This window comes from Pseudorasbora parva, chromosome 23 (genome assembly GCF_024679245.1).
Source record: "Pseudorasbora parva isolate DD20220531a chromosome 23, ASM2467924v1, whole genome shotgun sequence".
NCBI classification, from domain to species: domain Eukaryota; kingdom Metazoa; phylum Chordata; class Actinopteri; order Cypriniformes; family Gobionidae; genus Pseudorasbora; species Pseudorasbora parva.
The window spans coordinates 37,668,110-37,687,845 of NC_090194.1; the positions used below are offsets into that span (position 1 = coordinate 37,668,110).

The window sequence follows — 19,736 nt, forward strand, 5'->3', positions numbered from 1 at the left end:
CACACACACACACACACACACACACACACACACACACAGGTTTGTTTCACTATATAAGTGAGGACATTGCATGGACTTCCATTGATTTTATATCAGGTTAATGATATTTTATATCTCCTAACTCAATTCCTATCCCTAAACCTACCCATCCCAAGAACGTGCAAAACAATAGATTTAAATAAAAACGATTTATAAGCCTTTTTAACTAGTGAGGACCAGTCAAATGTCCTTACTAGTAAGTTATCATAATATTTTACTAGATAAGTGAGGACATTGGTCCCCTTTACAATTATTGCACAACAAACACACACACACACACACACACGCACACACACATGTCTGGTGCGCTATCTTTGTGGGGACTTGCCATATAGACGGTTTTTATACCATACAAACCATATATTCTATCCCCCTACACTGCCCCTGCCCCTAAACCTACCCATCACAGGAAACTTTCTACATTTTTACATTTTCAAAAGAACTCATTATGTATGATTTATAAGCTTTTGTACCCATGGGGACCTCAATTTAGGTCCCCACGGTGACACGAGTCTGTGTGCATTCAGTTTGAAGTCCTCACCAGGCTAGAAAAACATGTACACACACACACACACACACACACACACACACACACACACACACACACACACACACACACACACACACACACACACACACACACACACACACACACACACACACACACACACACACACACACACACACACACACACACACACACACACACAGAGCAAAACAGTGTGTAGACACTGCTAGCCTACATTGTACTACTGAAGAAATTAAAATAAGCTTTTAATTGTTTAACAATATTTCATCTGTTATGAGTGAGTTTGTCTGGAATTTATAATTTTTACTTTTATATTTTACATTGCATCTATTTTGTTCTTTAAGATAGATCCTGTATAGGTCATAGTTTGACTCAAGCTTTTTTGCTCAAAGGTGAAGACCCAACTTTACTGCATGTTTTGTAAGACTGACCTGGGTTTAAACAATAATGCTCGTTTATCAAGTGATTTCACTTAAGGATGTTTAGTAAGATTAAACTCTAATCTGTTAATTAAACTTTGCTGAAATTAAAAACCTTGATTTGGTCTCTACACTTCATTATGGTAACTCTGCTAAACTATAATTACTAAAACTAAAACTGAAACTAAATAAATAAAAACTAAATAGAAATGTATTTGCAAAATAAAAACTAAACTAAAACTAGCAAAACCATTTGTAAAACTAACTAAAACTAAACTGAAATTTGTAGCAAAATTGAAAACGATAATAAAATAAAAACTAATTTAAAAAAGCAAAACTATAATAACCTTGTTCAGACCAACACCATCATGGGAATGCGTATCAATGGGACGAGTGTGCAGTCTCGTGGAATGTATACGCCACAATAAGTTTGTACAAAGTATCCCATAATGATGCAGGTGTAACGCGTGGGATCTTCAGTGTTCAGTTTTGAGTGTTAACACTGCAAAAAATGCTCTTCTTACTCAGTATTTGTGTCTTGTTTCTAGACCAAACATCTAAAAAATTCTTAAAACAAGAAGTATTTACTAGACAAGCTAAAGTAATTGTCTTGTTTTGGGGAAAAATAACTCTAAATGAAGAGAGTTTTTGCTTAAAATAAGATAAATAATCTGCCAATGGGGTGAGAAAAATAATCTTAATTCAAACAGAAAACAAGATTATTTTTCTCACCCCATTGGCAGATTATTTATCTTATTTTAAGCAAAAACTCTCTTCATTTTGAGTTATTTTTCCCCAAAACAAGACAATTACTTTTGCTTGTCTAGTAAATGTTTCTTGTTTTAAGAATATTTTGATGTTTGGACGAGAAACGAGACACAAATACTGAGTAAGAAAAGCATTTTTTGCAGTGAGATGGTAAATATCGTATATTAAGTTGGGTTTCCACTTTAGAGATAATCATCATATTTATAATAAAAATAGGCTAATAATCATTTCATATAATACAAATATATTTAGTGGTTACTACTGTAAAACTTTATTAAGTTATTATGGGATCTCTTTCATTCAGTGTTTTCCGATTATTCACTTTAAAATAGTTTCTGTATTTTAAAAATATTTTATATTAACATTTTTTTATTTACTGAACAATTATTTTATTCATCAAAATAAACAGAAAATACTGCAAACTTTGCTAAAGAGATTTTTTAAAACTTAGACATGATTAAAAGCAGATTTTCCATTGGGTGTGCCTTTAGCCCCATTGCTCCCTATAATACAACTCATTTATATTTATAATAGCCTTTATTATCTTATTTTTAATTCCGTATACGATTAAGATGGTCTTAATAAAATATTATAAATATGACGTATGTTATAGATACTAGTATTAACTCATAAAATTGATTATAATCGTAAATATATTTTACGGGAGTTAAAGGACACTAGATAAGAAAAGACCAGTGTGACTTTAAGAAGATAATATAGAGAAGATCAAGTCAACAAATCAAACTTTATTAGCCAAGAAATCATTTATAAAACACAATATTGATACAGAAATAACAAAACAAATATATTTGTCTTTTATTATACAATTAACAAATAACTGCCTTGATTAATTTTAAAGCACCATACTGGAGTTATTAAAATATAAAAAAAGGAACTAAATAATAATTGCTCATAGAATAGAATTTTAGTATGCAATATATATATATTACTGTAAATACATTTTAAAAATACATACACTGCCGGTCAAAAGTTTGTAATAATTAAGATTTTCATGTTTCTCAGATGAGGATCTCATGATCAACACACACTTATGATTATTATCAGTGTTGAACACAGGTCATATGTTTGTAAAAAAAAAAAAACTGAACATAATCTTCTGGGAAGATATCAAAGAATTGTTATTGAATGTATACAAGAGGGATGTCTTACTCCAACAATGAAAACTGGTATAATAACCCTACTCCCTAAAACAAAAAAAGATATTACAAATCTGGACAATTGGAGACCCATTATGTTGCTCTGCAATGATTATAAGATATTAGCGTTAATATATGCAGAGGGACTGAAAACAGTAATTGTTTAAAAGATGAATCTCAGTCTGCGTTTCTAACAGCGTCCTTAATAATGTGAGATTAATACTGGATATGCTGGACTATTGGTCTATTCTGGAATCGGAAAGCCTGATTTTATTTATAGACTATTTCAAAGATGATTTTTTATTTTCTACGTTCGAAAATTTGGGATTTAAACTTTAAAAATAAAGTGTGGGGTAAGGTCTTTTGTTCATAAAGGACGCATTAACTTGATCAGAAGTGACAGTGAAGACATTGATAATGTTACAAAAGATTCAATTTCTAATAAATGCTGTTCTTTTGAACTTTATATTCATCTGAGAATCCTGAAGAATAAATGTACAAAACTGATAATAATCATACATTTTTCCTGAGCAGATTGTTGACCAGTTGTAAAAATGGACGAATAATCGATTGATTCACCAAAGAGTTGAAATGAGCTCCACATGCTCTTCTGATTTACTATTTTTCTTTTTCTCGTTTCCAGTCCAAATATCAAACAATTCTTAAATCAGCATTTACTAGATACGTAAAATTACAGAAGATATTTTTGCTTGTTTTCTGAAAAAAATATATATATATATATATTGATTTTTAAAGGAACACTCCACCGTTTTTAGAAATAGGGCTTATTCAACCTATTTCCTACATTTAGATATGCGATTTTGTCTCAGTGCATTGTTTTAGTTTGGAAGGATCGCCGCTAGCTTAGCTTAGCATAATGAATGTAATCCTATGTTGCCAGCTAGCATGTCCCGAATAAAAGTAAAAGAGTAAAAAAACAACAAAAAAACTCCACCTAATTACTTCTTGTGGTCTGCGTATTCACTACGAGTACAAATAGTGATGCAGATTAAGATTAGGCGGTTTCCTAGGCAGATTTTGACTTGGGACTATATTATGAGGAAGCCAGGCAGAGCAGAGATATCACGCAACACACTGCGATCGCTCGACAGCCGGAGGACGTGAGGATGAGCCGTGATATCTCTGCTTCCTCATAATATAGTCCCAAGCCAATATCTGCCTAAATCGCCCAGTCTTAATCTGCATCACTATTTGTACACGTTGTGAATACGCAGACCACAAGAAGTAAATAGGTGTTTTTTTTTTTTTGGATCACTTTTACTCTGGGCTTGCTAGCTGGCAACATAGGATTCCATTCATTATGCTAAGCTAAGCTAGCGGCGACCCTGCCGAACTAAAACAATGCGCTCAGACAAAAATTAATTTGCCCAAATATCTAAATGTAGGAAAGATGTTGAATAAGCCCTATTTCTAAAAACGGTGTAGTGTTCCTTTAAGAAAACATGGAAAATTGTCATTTCACCTATCTAGTAAATGCATCACGTAAGAATTTTTAGATATTTAGACTAGAAACAAGACAAAATACTAAGTAAGAAGAGCATTTTTTTTTTTTGCGGTGAATTCCCGGATATTTCGAAGATCTCTGTGACGTCTGTAAATGTACATCGGGACCAAGCGGCTCCTCCCGCGATCTCTCCTGAAGCCGATACGGAAGTGATTTAAACTGCAGTTCCTCCACTGGCCACTAGAGCGGCTCCAGAAGGAGCAGAATCTCATTGAGCCCTTTATGTTAAAATTCCCAACTTTACAGCAGAATAAAACATGTTTACAGCCTGGGACAAATTGTATACGGCTAATTTTGCCCTTAATGACGACTGTGAGGGGGTGAATATTTTTATAACTCATTTGTTTATGTTATATAACGCCTTAAAGTTCTGCATAATTAAGGGGCGTGGTTACTTTGAGTGACAGGTGGATAGCCATTTATCCGCCGTCTATAGTCATTGCGTCATCTAAGCTCCGCCCACATCTCGCCTCTTTGGCCATTTTGTTATCCGGGAGTGACTCGCGATGCAAACAAGATGGCAACGGCTCGACTCTACTTTACGTTTCAGAACGGCTTTTCACAATCCAATGGGTGACGTCACAGACACTACAGCCATATTTTTGTACAGTCTATGATCGGGACTCACAGCTCAGGGTCAGGTCGTTCTTCTCCTCTGATGATCGGCAGTGCTTTCTGTGGGCAGTAGGAGGCGATGGGAAGCGTGTTCTGAATGGGCCGGTCCAAAGAGTGATAGATGGAGGGCGAGAGCGAGTGGTTAAAGTGCAGCGGAGAGCTCCGAGGCCCGCGGGTCAGCGAGGAAGAGGAGGATGAGGAAGCATGCGATCGGCTCCCAAATCCATACGCCGCGCTGCTCAGGAGAAACTCCCGCGATCCGTACGCCGGAGGAGTCGGGCCACGAGACGACGGGCCGCGGAAATCATGCGGAAGGCTGCGTCTGCTGGGCGTGTCGTAAATCACGGAATCCGGAAGTTTATCCTTTTCGTCAGGTTCGCGCCGTTCCCGAATGGCGCTCATGAGCGGTTTGGGAAGGCTGTCGTAGCAAACCGGCGACGGCTCGCGGTGTTGAGGCGAATGCCGGCTGATATTCATGAACACCGGGCTGCAGTTACGAACGCCTCGGGATAGACTCGTGTCCATGGGAGGAAAAGGCGTCTTGTATCCCATCTGGACTCCTCCAGTCAGACTATCATAGGACAGGCTTCCCGCTCGGCTGCTGAGGGCGCTTTGGGCCGGGTTTGGACCCAGAGGTTCGGCTCCGAGGCGGCTGGAGTGTTTCAGACTCAGCGAGCGGGAATTGAGAGTCAGCGAGTTTACACTCTCCGACTGCAGGAGACTGGGATCGGACGTGTGCTCCTGGGGAACCAGGGGGGAAATCCTTGCCCCGATCTACATCAACACACAAAGGAACATCTAGAAAACATGCACAGCTTTCCAGTACAACTGTTCAATATTTATACTGGAAAACATCATGAGTTCAATATTTTTACTGTTCAATATTTTTACTGGAAAACATCATGAGTTCAATATTTTTCTGTTCAATATTTTTACTGGAAAACATCATGAGTTCAATATTTTTACTGTTCAATATTTATACTGGAAAACAGCATGAGCTCAATATTTTTACTGTTTAATATTTTTACTGGATAACATCATGAGTTCAATATTTTTACTGTTCAATATTTTTACTGTTCAATATTTAAACTGGAAAACATCATGAGTTCAATATTTTTACTTTTCAATATTTATACTGGAAAACAGCATGAGCTCAATATTTTTACTGTTTAATATTTTTACTGGAAAACAGCATGAGCTCAATATTTTTACTGTTTAATATTTTTACTGGAAAACAACATGAGTTCAATATTTTTACTTTTCAATATTTTTACTGGAAAACAGCATGAGCTCAATATTTTTACTGTTTAATATTTTTACTGGATAACATCATGAGTTCAATATTTTTACTTTTCAATATTTTTACTGGAAAACAGCATGAGTTCAATATTTTTACTGTTCAATATTTATACTGAATAACATCATGAGTTCAATATTTTTACTTTTCAATATTTATACTGGAAAACATCATGAGTTCAATATTTTTACTGTTCAATATTTATACTGGAAACCATCATGAGTTCAATATTTTTACTTTTCAATATTTATACTGGAAACAACATGAGTTCAATATTTTTACTGTTCAATATTTATACTGGAAACCATCATGAGTTCAATATTTTTACTGTTCAATATTTTTACTGGATAACATCATGAGTTAAATATTTTTACTTTTCAATATTTTTACTGGAAAACAGCATGAGCTCAATATTTTTACTTTTCAAAATTTTTACTGGAAAACATCATGAGCTCAATATTTTTACTGTTCAATATTTATACTGGAAAACAACATGAGTTTAATATTTTTACTGCTCAATATTTACACTGTTCAATATTTTAACTTATTAATATTTATACTGGAAAATAACATGAGTTCAATATTTTTACTGTTCAATATTTACACTGTTCAATATTTTTACTGTTCAATATTTATACTGGAAAATAACATGAGTTCAATATTTTTACTGTTCAATATTTACACTGTTCAATATTTTTACTATTCAATATTTATACTGGAAAACATCATGAGTTCAATATTTTTACTGTTCAATATTTATACTGGAAAACATCATGAGTTCAATATTTTTACTGTTCAATATTTTTACTGGAAAACATCATGAGTTCAATATTTTTACTGTTCAATATTTATACTGGAAAACATCATGAGTTCAATATTTTTACTGTTCAATATTTATACTGGAAAACATCATGAGTTCAATATTTTTACTGTTCAATATTTTTACTGGAAAACATCATGAGTTCAATATTTTTACTGTTCAATATTTTTACTGGAAAACATCATGAGTTCAATATTTTTACTGTTCAATATTTATACTGGAAAACATCATGAGTTCAATATTTTTACTGTTCAATATTTATACTGGAAAACATCATGAGTTCAATATTTTTACTGTTCAATATTTATACTGGAAAACATCATAAGTTCAATATTTTTACTGTTCAATATTTATACTGGAAAACATCATGAGTTCAATATTTTTACTGTTCAATATTTATACTGGAAAACATCATGAGTTCAATATTTTTACTGTTCAATATTTTTACCGGATAACATCATGAGTTCAATATTTTTACTGTTCAATATTTATACTGGAAAACATCATGAGGTGTCTGAGAAACCAAATGTATTTATTAAGTGCTTTACAGAAAGTCGTACTGGTATGCCTATAATGTAAGTCTTAGGGCTGGGTGATATGATGATGATGTTACAATTCATATCTAGCTATATTGTTTTTATAGTGTTGTCTAGCATATATATCAGTGGCGCAGTGACTCTGACACACGTCTGAGCGATCAATACAATATTTAAACATTAGTAGTTTTGTTCATTAAGAGATTTAAATATCGGTCGGTTTTGTTTATTAAGAGATTTTAATATCAGTCTGTATTTTTTATTAAGAGATTTTAATATTGTTGTTTTGTTCATTACAAGATTTAAATATCGGTTGCATTATTTATTATGAGATTTAAATACCGGTTGTATTGTTTATTATGAGATTTAAATATCGGTTGTTTTGTTCTTTACGAGATTTAAATATCGGTTGTTTTGTTCTTTACGAGATTTAAATATCGTTTGTTTTGTTTATTAAGAGATTTAAATACCGGTTGTATTGTTTATTACGAGATTTAAATATCGGTTGTATTGTTTATTATGAGATTTAAATATCGGTTGTTTTGTTCATTACGAGATTTAAATATCGGTTGTTTTGTTCTTTACGAGATTTAAATACTGGTTGTATTGTTTATTACGAGATTTAAATATCGGTTGTTTTGTTCATTACGAGATTTAAATATCGGTTGTTTTGTTCATTACGAGATTTAAATACTGGTTGTATTGTTTATTATGAGATTTAAATATCGGTTGTTTTGTTCATTACGAGATTTAAATATCGGTTGTTTTGTTCTTTACAAGATTTAAATACTGGTTGTATTGTTTATTACGAGATTTAAATATCGGTTGTTTTGTTCATTACGAGATTTAAATATCGGTTGTTTTGTTCATTACGAGATTTAAATATCGGTTGTTTTGTTCATTACGAGATTTAAATACTGGTTGTATTGTTTATTATGAGATTTAAATATCGGTTCTTTTGTTCTTTACGAGATTTAAATATAGGTTTGTTTGTTCATTACGAGATTTAAATATCGGTGGTATTGTTTATTAAGATATTTAAATATCAGTTGTTTTGTTCATTACAAGATTTAAATATCGGTTGTTTTGTTTATTAAGAGATTTAAATACCAGTTGTATTGTTTATTACGAGATTTAAATATTGGTTGTTTTGTTCTTTACGAGATTTAAATATTGGTTGTTTTGTTCTTTACGAGATTTAAATATCGGTTGTTTTGTTTATTAAGAGATTTAAATATAGGTTGGTTTTGTTCTAAGCGAGCGTAAGCAATTCACAAAAAGTAGTAACCAAAGTGCTCTGACACATGCATGAAAGTAATTAAGTTATTTCGATAATGGTCATTTTGATACAGTATAAGCGAGTGTGTATAATAGTTTTGATACAGTATAAGCGAGAATGTGCAATATTGAAAAAGCATCAGTAATGATACAATAAATAAAAAATAACCAGTTGTCAAACAGTCTGATGATAGTTTAAAATTGTTTTAATTAAACTAGTGGTCATCTAAGAGATGATATTGAGAAATATAAGGTATAGCTTTCATTTTAATTAGTAGAGTCTCTGATTTCAGGCAGAATTTCTATAGTGTGATGGCATGTGGTTGAAAATGACTTCTATCGCGGTACAGATTGTGGTCATACCGCCCAGCTCTAAGCAGCTGAACAGGGTCTCACCTGATCTCTGGGAACTTGGTAGAGCACTTTGATGGGTGACTCTGGATTCTGGAGTGGATTCATTTTGTGTCCTGAAGGCATTACGGCTCTGGACTGGAGCAAACTCTCTATATAAAGCACAATAAGGCAGGAAGGAAGACATTTAGTGTTTCATTCCAGAAATACGATTCTGCTCGAGGCTTCCACTCACCTTCCAAAGCTGCCAGATGGTTCCTGAGCAGGACTGGATCCGGTTTAGGGGGCAGTGGAGGAGGACTGGTCAGACTTTTGCTGTCTGGATCATCTACTTCCTCTGGAGACTGAAACAAACACATCAAAATCACACAAACATTACACAGATACAGAGACCTGATGGGTGGGAAGCTACTCTGAAACCTTACAAACCAGGGTTATTAAACTAATACCATAAAAACATGCTTTACTAAAACAAGTACAACATTAAAAAAAATCAAACATGCTAGGAACTAAAATAAACATGAGCTACAGGATGAAGCATGCTAGGAAGCTTTCAGAAAAGGCTTTATCAAGAACTTTACTTAATTTAATATGTACTAAAATAACTAAAGAGGAAATAAATATTAAAAAGACACACACAGACACACACACACACACACACACACACACACACACACACACACACACACACACACACACACACACACACACACACACACACACACACACACACACACACACACAAATATATATACAATTTCAAAACATTACTAAAATGACTAAATATATATCAAATTACTCAAAGTTTAAATGATAATAGAAAATATGAAAATTATACATAATTATACAACTATACATATACTATATAAAATAAAAAAACAACAACTAATACAAATAATAAACAATAAAATTACTAAAACTTCAAATAAAACAGATAATATATATATATATATATATATATAATTTAATCTATTAAGATATTTTAATATCGGATACAGTATAAGCAAGTGTGTATAATAGTTTTAATACATTAAATTTTTTTATATCTGTTAGTTTTGATACATCAATTCAAAATGTAAATAAAAACTATACAGATATTTGTAAAAAAACTAATAAAAGTTTTAAAAAAAAGTTTACTATAAAATTAGTAAAACTTTCAATAAAATGGGAAAAAAACTAATTAAAAATATAAATTAAACAATAGATATACTTAAAAACACAATAAAATATTAAAATAAAAACATGGAAAATATGAATAAAAACTATAACTGTATCTAAATTATAGTAAAATAAAACTAGTTCACACCACTCATAGTTCAAATATAGTCAAGCTGTGTATTTAAGCTTAATTATATCTTATCAATATATCTTTAAATAATTGTTTTTCAATCAGAGCCTGATGTATGCATGTTATAATGTCAAATCTTTTTTCACTAAATGCTTTTCTATAAAACAAAGAAACAAAATTAATCATATTGAATCCTAGTGAATCTTTTTGAGTCCTAGTGAATTATATTGAGTCCTAGTGAATCTTTTTGAGTCCTAGTGAATTATATTGAGTCCTAGTGAATCTTTTTGAGTCCTAGTGAATTATATTGAGTCCTAGTGAATCTTTTTGAGTCCTAGTGAATTATATTAAGTCCTAGTGAATCTTTTTGAGTCCTAGTGAATTATATTGAGTCCTAGTGAATCTTTTTGAGTCCTAGTGAATTATATTGAGTCCTAGTGAATCTTTTTGAGTCCTAGTGAATTATATTGAGTCCTAGTGAATCTTTTTGAGTCCTAGGGAATTATATTAAGTCCTAGTGAATCTTTTTGAGTCCTAGTGAATTATATTGAGTCCTAGTGAATCTTTTTGAGTCCTAGTGAATCATATTGTTTCCTAGTGAATCATATTGAGTCCTAGTGAATCATTTTGAGTCCTAGTGAATCATTTTGGGTCCTAGTAAATCATTTTGAGTCCCAGTGAATCTTATTGAGTCCTAGAGAATCATTTTTAGTCCTAGTGAATCATTTTGAGTCCTAGTGAATCATTTTGAATCATTCAAATGAGGTGATTCCCTAAAATGAATCACATCTCAACATACAGCAGAGAAAACATGAGATGCTGTTTAAAGGGTCTACAGTTATTCAGTCCTAAATAGGCATTATCTTTATCTTTAAACTCTAAGCGAGTGTGTTTATGAGCAGGTGAAGTTAGATGTTTGACCTGAAAGTGTTCCTGAACGCACCTTCACAGGGATGTCAGAGCTCTTCACAGGCGTCAGTCTGAGCGGCTGATGGAACGGAGGCTGAATGGGAACCGGCAATCTGTCCCGGAGCTTCCCAGTGTACCTGAGATTTCAAGAGCAGAATAAAGGCTCACAAAACATCACGTCCTAAACATTTGTGAGAAAACGCTGCCCGACCAAACACAGGATTTTCTATTATTTGTGGGAAAGAGTTAAAGCGCTAGTTCAGCCAGAAATGTAATTGTGTCATTAATTCCTCCTGTAGTTGGCCAGCCGTCAGACCTCCGTTCATCTTCAGAATTTAGATTTTTGGGTGAACTAACCCTCTAACACTTGAAAATTCTTACATTAAGGCCTTTATAGCTATTGCTGGCGTGGAACTTCTGTTCTCTTTCCGTGCTCCACAGATTAAATAACATCAGGAGACGCTCACCTCGGGATAATGGGACTGAAGAGGACAAACTGCACGTTGAGGCAGCAGCCGCGGGTGAACGGATTTACTCCTCCCTGGAACTTTCCGGTAACCTGTGAAGAAGTTTTTTAGCGTAGGTCCAGCGTTTGGCAGGATTTGGTCCGTGTCGATATGATCTCACCTGCTCATTTGTGGTGCGTCCTCGTGCCACCAGCACCAGATGAAAGCAGGCCAGACCCAAGACAGGGATGAAGAACAAACCACACACACTCATGACCGCCAGCCTGAACACACTCCGTCAAGGCACTGAACACTCAGAGACGTGTGTGTGTGTGTGTGTGTGTGTGTGTGTGTGTGTGTGTGTGTGTGTGTGTGTGTGTGTGTGTGTGTGTGTGATGATGTTGGTTAGCCTGGATACCAGCTGAACTCAGCCACAACATTTAATCTCAGGCAGTTCGGTCTGGACTCGATCCATTGAGGAGTAATTATAATACAGAAACTGACCAATGAGATCATCAGGGCGGGCTTTAGCCGATGACGGACAGATGATCAACAGAAACTGACCAATGAGATCATCAGGGCGGGCTTTAGCCGATGACGGACAGATGATCAACAGAAACTGACCAATGAGATCATCAGGGCGGGCTTTAGCCGATGACGGACAGATGATCAACAGAAACTGACCAATGAGAACATCAGGGCGGGCTTTAGCCGATGACGGACAGATGATCAACAGGTCATCTGTCTGATATATCTGATATAACCTGCATGGTATCTATCTATGATCGCTCCAGTTAGACCTCATCAGACGGCAGTAATAGCGGATGGGAACACTAGATGAGATTCGTCTGATATGAGGTAAAAATAACACAAATACTGTTGTGTTTCTCTCAGAAGCCGATCGGTTCGTGTCTTCAGACATCAGTGTGTCGTCAGGAGCAGCAGGGTGTGTGTGTGTGTGTGTGTGTGTGTTATCTAAGCATGTTTGTTTCCCTCTCATAGAGTTATTCCCCATTCACATCATTATATGACCGACACACAGCAACGGCTGAGTTAAAAATCTTCATCTGTGTTCTCCTGAAGAAACACACACACCTACATGTTGATGCCCTGGGGGTCAGCAGATCAACATCAGGCTCATTATTGGGGAACTATCCCTTTAAGGCCCTAACCGCAGCAAAAATATTCAGGAGGACCTCATGGGCCGGATGGGCTGGGTTTGCCAGGGCCGAATTATAGCCCCAGTCCAGATCTGGACCCAACATGTCAGCCGAAGGATACGTGACGGCGGCGTGTAATTCCCACAAGTTCTCCAGATGATCCAGAACATACAGGAGACCGCCGGAGAAAACGGCAGCCATGTGGAGACTCAGAGACAGGAGGAAGAGGAAGAAGAAGCGATAGTTGCGTCTCCCAATGCAGTTGTTCACCCAGGGGCAGTGATGGTCAAAGTCCTGCACAGATCCAGAGAGACTTTCCTCAGCACAGAACATACATTTACTCTTCCGTGCTTTACTCGTTATAGATATTTTACTGTCTGTTCAAAAAAGGAGGAAAGGAATAACAGGTTAAGGATTCAAATTAATAAGTGGCTTATGATTGATTCAGCCATAATGCCAAAGAAATCTCACTCCAGACAGAAGACCAAAATTACTGAACAGACAGAGAGACAGACAGATAATCAGACAGACAGACAGACAGACAGACAGACAGACACTCAGACAGACAGACACTCAGTCAGACAGACAGATAGACAGACACTCAGTCAGACAGATAATCAGACAGACAGACAGACAGGCAGACAGACAGACACTCAGACAGACAGACACTCAGTCAGACAGACAGACATACACTCAGTCAGACAGATAATCAGACAGACAGACAGTCAGACAGACAGACAGACAGTCAGACAGACAGACAGACAGATAATCAGACAGACAGACAATCAGACAGACAGACAGTCAGACAGACAGACACTCAGTCAGACAGATAATCAGAAAGACAGACAGTCAGACAGACAGACAGATAATCAGACAGACAGACAATCAGACAGACAGACACTCAGTCAGACAGACACTAAGTCAGACACTCAGACAGACAGACACTCAGTCAGACAGACACTCAGTCAGACAGACATTCAGACAGACAGACACTCAGACAGACAGACACTCAGACAGACAGACACTCAGTCAGACAGACACTCAGTCAGACAGATAATCAGACAGACAAGACACTCAGTCAGACAGATAATCAGACAGACAGACAGACACTCAGTCAGACAGACACTCAGACAGACACTCAGTCAGACAGACACTCAGTCAGACAGACACTCAGACAGACAATCAGACAGACAGACACTCAGTCAGACAGACAGACACTCAGACAGACAGACACTCAATCAGACAAACACTCAGTCAGACAGACACTCAGACAGACAATCAGACAGACAGACACTCAAACAGACAGAAACTCAGTCAGACAGACACTCAGACAGACACTCAGACAGACAGACACTCAGACAGACAGACACTCAGTCAGACAGACACTCAGACAGACAGACACTCAGTCAGACAGACACTCAGTCAGACAATCAGACAGACAGACACTCAAACAGACAGAAACTCAGTCAGACAGACACTCAGACAGACAGACAGACACTCAGACAGACAGACACTCAGACAGACAGACACTCAGTCAGACAGACAATCAGACAGACAGACATTCAGACACTCAGACAGACAGACACTCAGACAGACAGTCAGTCAGACAGACACTCAGTCAGACAGACAGACACTCAGTCAGACGGATAATCAGACAGACAGACACTCAGTCAGACAGATAATCAGACAGACAGACAGACACTCAGTCAGACAGACAGACACTCAGTCAGACAGATAATCAGACAGACAGACAGACAGACAGACAGACAGACACTCAGTCAGACAGATAATCAGACAGACAGACAGACACTCAGTCAGACAGACACTCAGACAGACACTCAGTCAGACAGACACTCAGTCAGACAATCAGACAGACAGACACTCAGTCAGACAGACAGACACTCAGACAGACAGACACTCAGTCAGACAGACACTCAGTCAGACAGACACTCAGACAGACAGACACTCAGTCAGACAGACACTCAGACAATCAGACAGACAGACAGACAGACAGACAGACAGACACTCAGACAGACAGACACTCAGTAAGACAGACACTCAGACAGACAGACACTCAGTCAGACAGACACTCAGTCAGACAGACAGACAGACAGACAGACACTCAGACAGACAGACACTCAGTCAGACAGACAATCAGACAGACAGACAGACACTCAGACAGACAGACACCCAGTCAGACAGACACTCAGACAGACAATCAGACAGACAGACACTCAGTCAGACAGACACTCAGACAATCAGACAGACAGACACTCAGTCAGACAGACAATCAGACAGACAGACAGACACTCAGACAGACAATCAGAAAGACAGACACTCAGTCAGACAGACACTCAGACAGACCGACACTCAGACAGACAGACACTCAGTCAGACAGACACTCAGTCAGACCGACACTCAGACAGACCGACACTCAGACAGACAGACACTCAGTCAGACAGACACTCAGTCAGACCGACACTCAGACAGACAGAAACTCAGTCAGACAGACACTCAGACAGACCGACACTCAGACAGACAGACACTCAGTCAGACCGACACTCAGACAGACAGACACTCAGACAGACACTCAGTCAGACAGACACTCAGTCAGACAGACACTCAGTCAGACAGACACTCAGACAGACAGACACTCAGACAGACAATCAGACAGACAGACACTCAGTCAGACAGACACTCAGACAATCAGACAGACAGACACTCAGTCAGACAGACAGACAGACACTCAGACAGACAATCAGAAAGACAGACACTCAGTCAGACAGACACTCAGACAGACCGACACTCAGACAGACAGACACTCAGTCAGACAGACACTCAGTCAGACCGACACTCAGACAGACCGACACTCAGACAGACAGACACTCAGTCAGACAGACACTCAGTCAGACCGACACTCAGACAGACAGAAACTCAGTCAGACAGACACTCAGACAGACCGACACTCAGACAGACAGACACTCAGTCAGACCGACACTCAGACAGACAGACACTCAGACAGACACTCAGACAGACAATCAGACAGACAATCAGACAGACACTCAGACAGACAGACACTCAGTCAGACAGACACTCAGTCAGACACTCAGACAGACAGACACTCAGTCAGACAGACACTTAGTCAGACAGACACTCAGACAGACAGACACTCAGACAGACACTCAGTCAGACAGACAGACAGACAGACAGTCAGACACTCAGACAGACAGATGTCTCACCTCCACGCAGTGATCACACACGCTGCAGTGTGAGCACCTGGGCGGCCTGTAGAAGTGACAGGAAGCGCACCACTTCATGCGCACCTGTACGCCGCGCACCTCCACGTTCTTGTAGAGCGGCGCGCGGAAGTCATCATCCTTATCCTCGTCCTCATTGGCTGAAACACAGAGCGTGAGACCAGCACTCAGGCTTTTTCAGATATTCCCTTTCATGCTGTGTGTAATTAAGCTGTAAAAGCTCTGCAAAGTTTCAAAGGTAAAACTGAAGATAAAAGAATGAAACGATTCTGAACTGAAACGAGTCGTCAGTAATTCAGTCTCACGTCCTGCTGAATATATGTAGGTTTGCAACTCATTTGCATAAGGATCGCCTCTCATAGCAGTGTCTCTTAGCCCCGCCCTCACTCCCTGTAGTTAATGCCTGCCTCTGGTCCTGATTGGCTGAGCAGTGTCACTTAGCCTGCCCTCACTCCCTGTAGTTAACGCCCGCCTCTGGTCCTGATTGGCTGAGCAGTGTCACTTAGCCCCGCCTTCACTCCCTGTAGTTAACGCCTGCCTCTGGTCCTGATTGGCTGAACAGCGTCTCTTAGCCCCGCCCTCACTCACTGCAGTCTGTTACTGTTCACACCACTGTGTTTCAAGAGCTGAGATTCAGATATGATAATGAGCGCTTGCTTTCTGACCAATCACTGCAGAGTAGCTCTCAGAGAGGCGGAGCTTAGGGGCTGAATCCTTGATGGAAGCGTTTCAGATACTAAGAGAAAAGGGCTGATGCTGCAGTAATATTATTATGAGAGAATTAAAGTGTGTTTGAGCTCGGAAGCATGAGATCCTGCCGTAGGAGACGCTAAAACAACATTAGGAACCTTAAAGCTCCACTGTGTGATATTTTCCCCATCTAGCGGTGTAAAGGTTTATGACCATCCAGTGAATATTAGTTTCTGTTCCTCTCAATTCTGATTTCGTTTTAACTCCTACGGTGGCCGGTTTAGTCCAAGATTATCATGGCTTCCAGTTCGACCTCGTCAATGAGTGCCATCGAGTGTAAAAACGCGAAAGGCGAAGCTTGAATTTACGGGTATGTCCCTCTTTGGCTACTGTACTTTCAAGATGGAGGGGCAACATGGCGGCCGGCATTCGAACCCCTCACCCGTATTTACTTTCAATGGCATATTATAAACTTACCAGAATACTTTATTACTTAAAAGAAGTAAATATACATTAATGAGCACATATATTTTAAAAGAACTACGTGTTTTTAGCTAAGAATAAACAAAAAAAGTTACACAGTGTAGCTTTAAAGCGTTAGTTCAGCCAGAAATGTAAAGTGTGTGATTAATTCCTCCTGTGGTTGTCCAGCCGTCAGACCTCCGCTCATCTTCAGACACAGATGAAGATATTAGTGTTGAAATCCGATGGCTCAGAAAGGCCTTCATTGACACCAATGTCATTTCCTCTCTCAAGACCCATAAAGGCACTAAAGACGTCGTTACAAAGCCCATCTCACTACAGCGGCTCTACAATCATTGATGAAGAGGCCAGAATAGAGTTAGTGCGCAAAAACACTAAATAACGACTTATATAGTGATGGCCGATTTCAGAACAAAGCTTCGAACCGTTATGAGTCAGTGAATCGACTCATGATTCGAACCGTTATGAGTCAGTGAATCGACTCATGATTCGGATCGCCAAAGTCACATGATTTCAGCAGTTTGACACACGATCCAAATCATGAATCGATCCCCTGAGGAATTAATGACAGAATTTACATTTTTGGGTGAACTAACCCTTTAATAAACCCTTTTTGACAAGACTGCAGACTAGTTTACAGAAGCAGAGCTCAGATTAATCTGTGATAATGCACTCGACTCACCCCTCGGGAACACGCCGGCATCCATGAACGTTGCCATGGTGAAGTTTGCCATAACAAAGAGGAACACGACTCCGGCACATGGCGGGAAAACGAGAGACACGTTCTGAGCGAGCCAAGGACACCTGCGAGCAAAAGATGCAGCAATTCAGCCGTTCTGGATCAAAATGCACCAAGTAAAAGAGGTTTTAAATGCCGTTTCATGTTGACTTTAAGAATCCATCTTTTTATTAAAGAACAATCAAACTGAGTAATGTTAATAGACATCAAGTTCATGTCAATGCACCAATAATCATTTCAGATCGGCCGTCATTGTTCCATCTTTTAGATCAAATGTGGTTCGGGCTGAATAATTCACAAGCAAAAGTTGAATCAATGCGTGTTTGGCCTTTGTGGTGTTTGAAGCTCCATCTCACACACATCTGAGAGGCTAGTCGGCCCCTGAGGGACTAACACAAAGACAAAAATGAGTGTGTGGATCAGAAAAATGAAAAAGGGAACAGGGGATGATTACATCTGGAGCGTGAGATTAAATGGAGAGGTAATCACAGCCGCTGGGACGCAGATTAAACTCAGATATTCACTGAATGAATGTTTTGTGTGTGGAAGGCCATATCTGACACACAAGAAAAGTAATAAAAAAAGACATAAAAAGTCTAAAGGATGACATACACAGTCAAAATTATGACATACTAAGTCAATACAGATTTAAAAATATAATTATGTGATGAATAGTGGATATTGACTGATGACAATTGAAATTAAAAAAATTAAAATTCTTAATTATGACAGTCGAAATTGTATCGTAATCATTTTTAAGTCATTGACTCATATTTTCAACCTTTCATCTCATAATTATCACAGTTTTAACTAAGCATGCTATAATTTTCACTTTTTATGACTTTTATACTAATAATTTAAATTTAGTATGTCATAATTTTGACTCAATTTCAATTTAGCGTGTAATAATTTCGACTTTCATCTCTTGATTAAATTTCAATTTGTGTCATAATTTGAATTTATGTCAGTTTCAACTTCAGTGTTTTATATCATAATGACTTAAGTCAATTTCAACTTATTAGTCATAACTTTGGCTTTTAAAGTCAATTTTGACTATTCTTCTCATAATTATATCCCATAATTTTAATTTATCAGTCATACCTTTGGCTTTAAAGTCAATTTTGACTATTCTTCTCATAATTATATCCCATAATTTTAATTTATCAGTCATACCTTTGGCTTTAAAGTCAATTTTGACTATTCTTCTCATAATTATATCCCATAATTTTAATTTATCAGTCATACCTTTGGCTTTAAAGTCAATTTTGACTATTCTTATCACAACTACTACATTTGAATTATTTCGTAATTATGACTTAGTATGTCATAGTTTTGACTTTTTTATCATAATTTAAATTTATGTAAATTTTGAAATTATAAATCATAACTGTGACTTTTGTGTCATAATTTCGACTTCATCTCATAATTAT

General features: G+C 37.4%; 1 protein-coding gene across 1 annotated transcript in view; it reads right to left on the minus strand.

Annotated features, from left to right (window-relative positions):
• Positions 1-4,351: 4,351 nt before the first annotated feature.
• zdhhc8a (zinc finger DHHC-type palmitoyltransferase 8a) overlaps positions 4,352-19,736 on the minus strand; it is a 46,025-nt gene continuing 30,640 nt past the window's right edge. Inside the window, exons 2-10 of the mRNA XM_067432703.1 lie at positions 18,250-18,371; positions 16,377-16,534; positions 13,259-13,431; positions 12,159-12,261; positions 11,999-12,090; positions 11,566-11,668; positions 9,570-9,678; positions 9,380-9,486; positions 4,352-5,826 (exon numbers count right to left, since the gene is read on the minus strand). Coding sequence (XP_067288804.1) covers positions 5,062-5,826; positions 9,380-9,486; positions 9,570-9,678; positions 11,566-11,668; positions 11,999-12,090; positions 12,159-12,261; positions 13,259-13,431; positions 16,377-16,534; positions 18,250-18,371 — 1,732 coding nt within the window. The 3' untranslated portion in view covers positions 4,352-5,061. The remainder of the gene's footprint in view (positions 5,827-9,379; positions 9,487-9,569; positions 9,679-11,565; positions 11,669-11,998; positions 12,091-12,158; positions 12,262-13,258; positions 13,432-16,376; positions 16,535-18,249; positions 18,372-19,736) is intronic.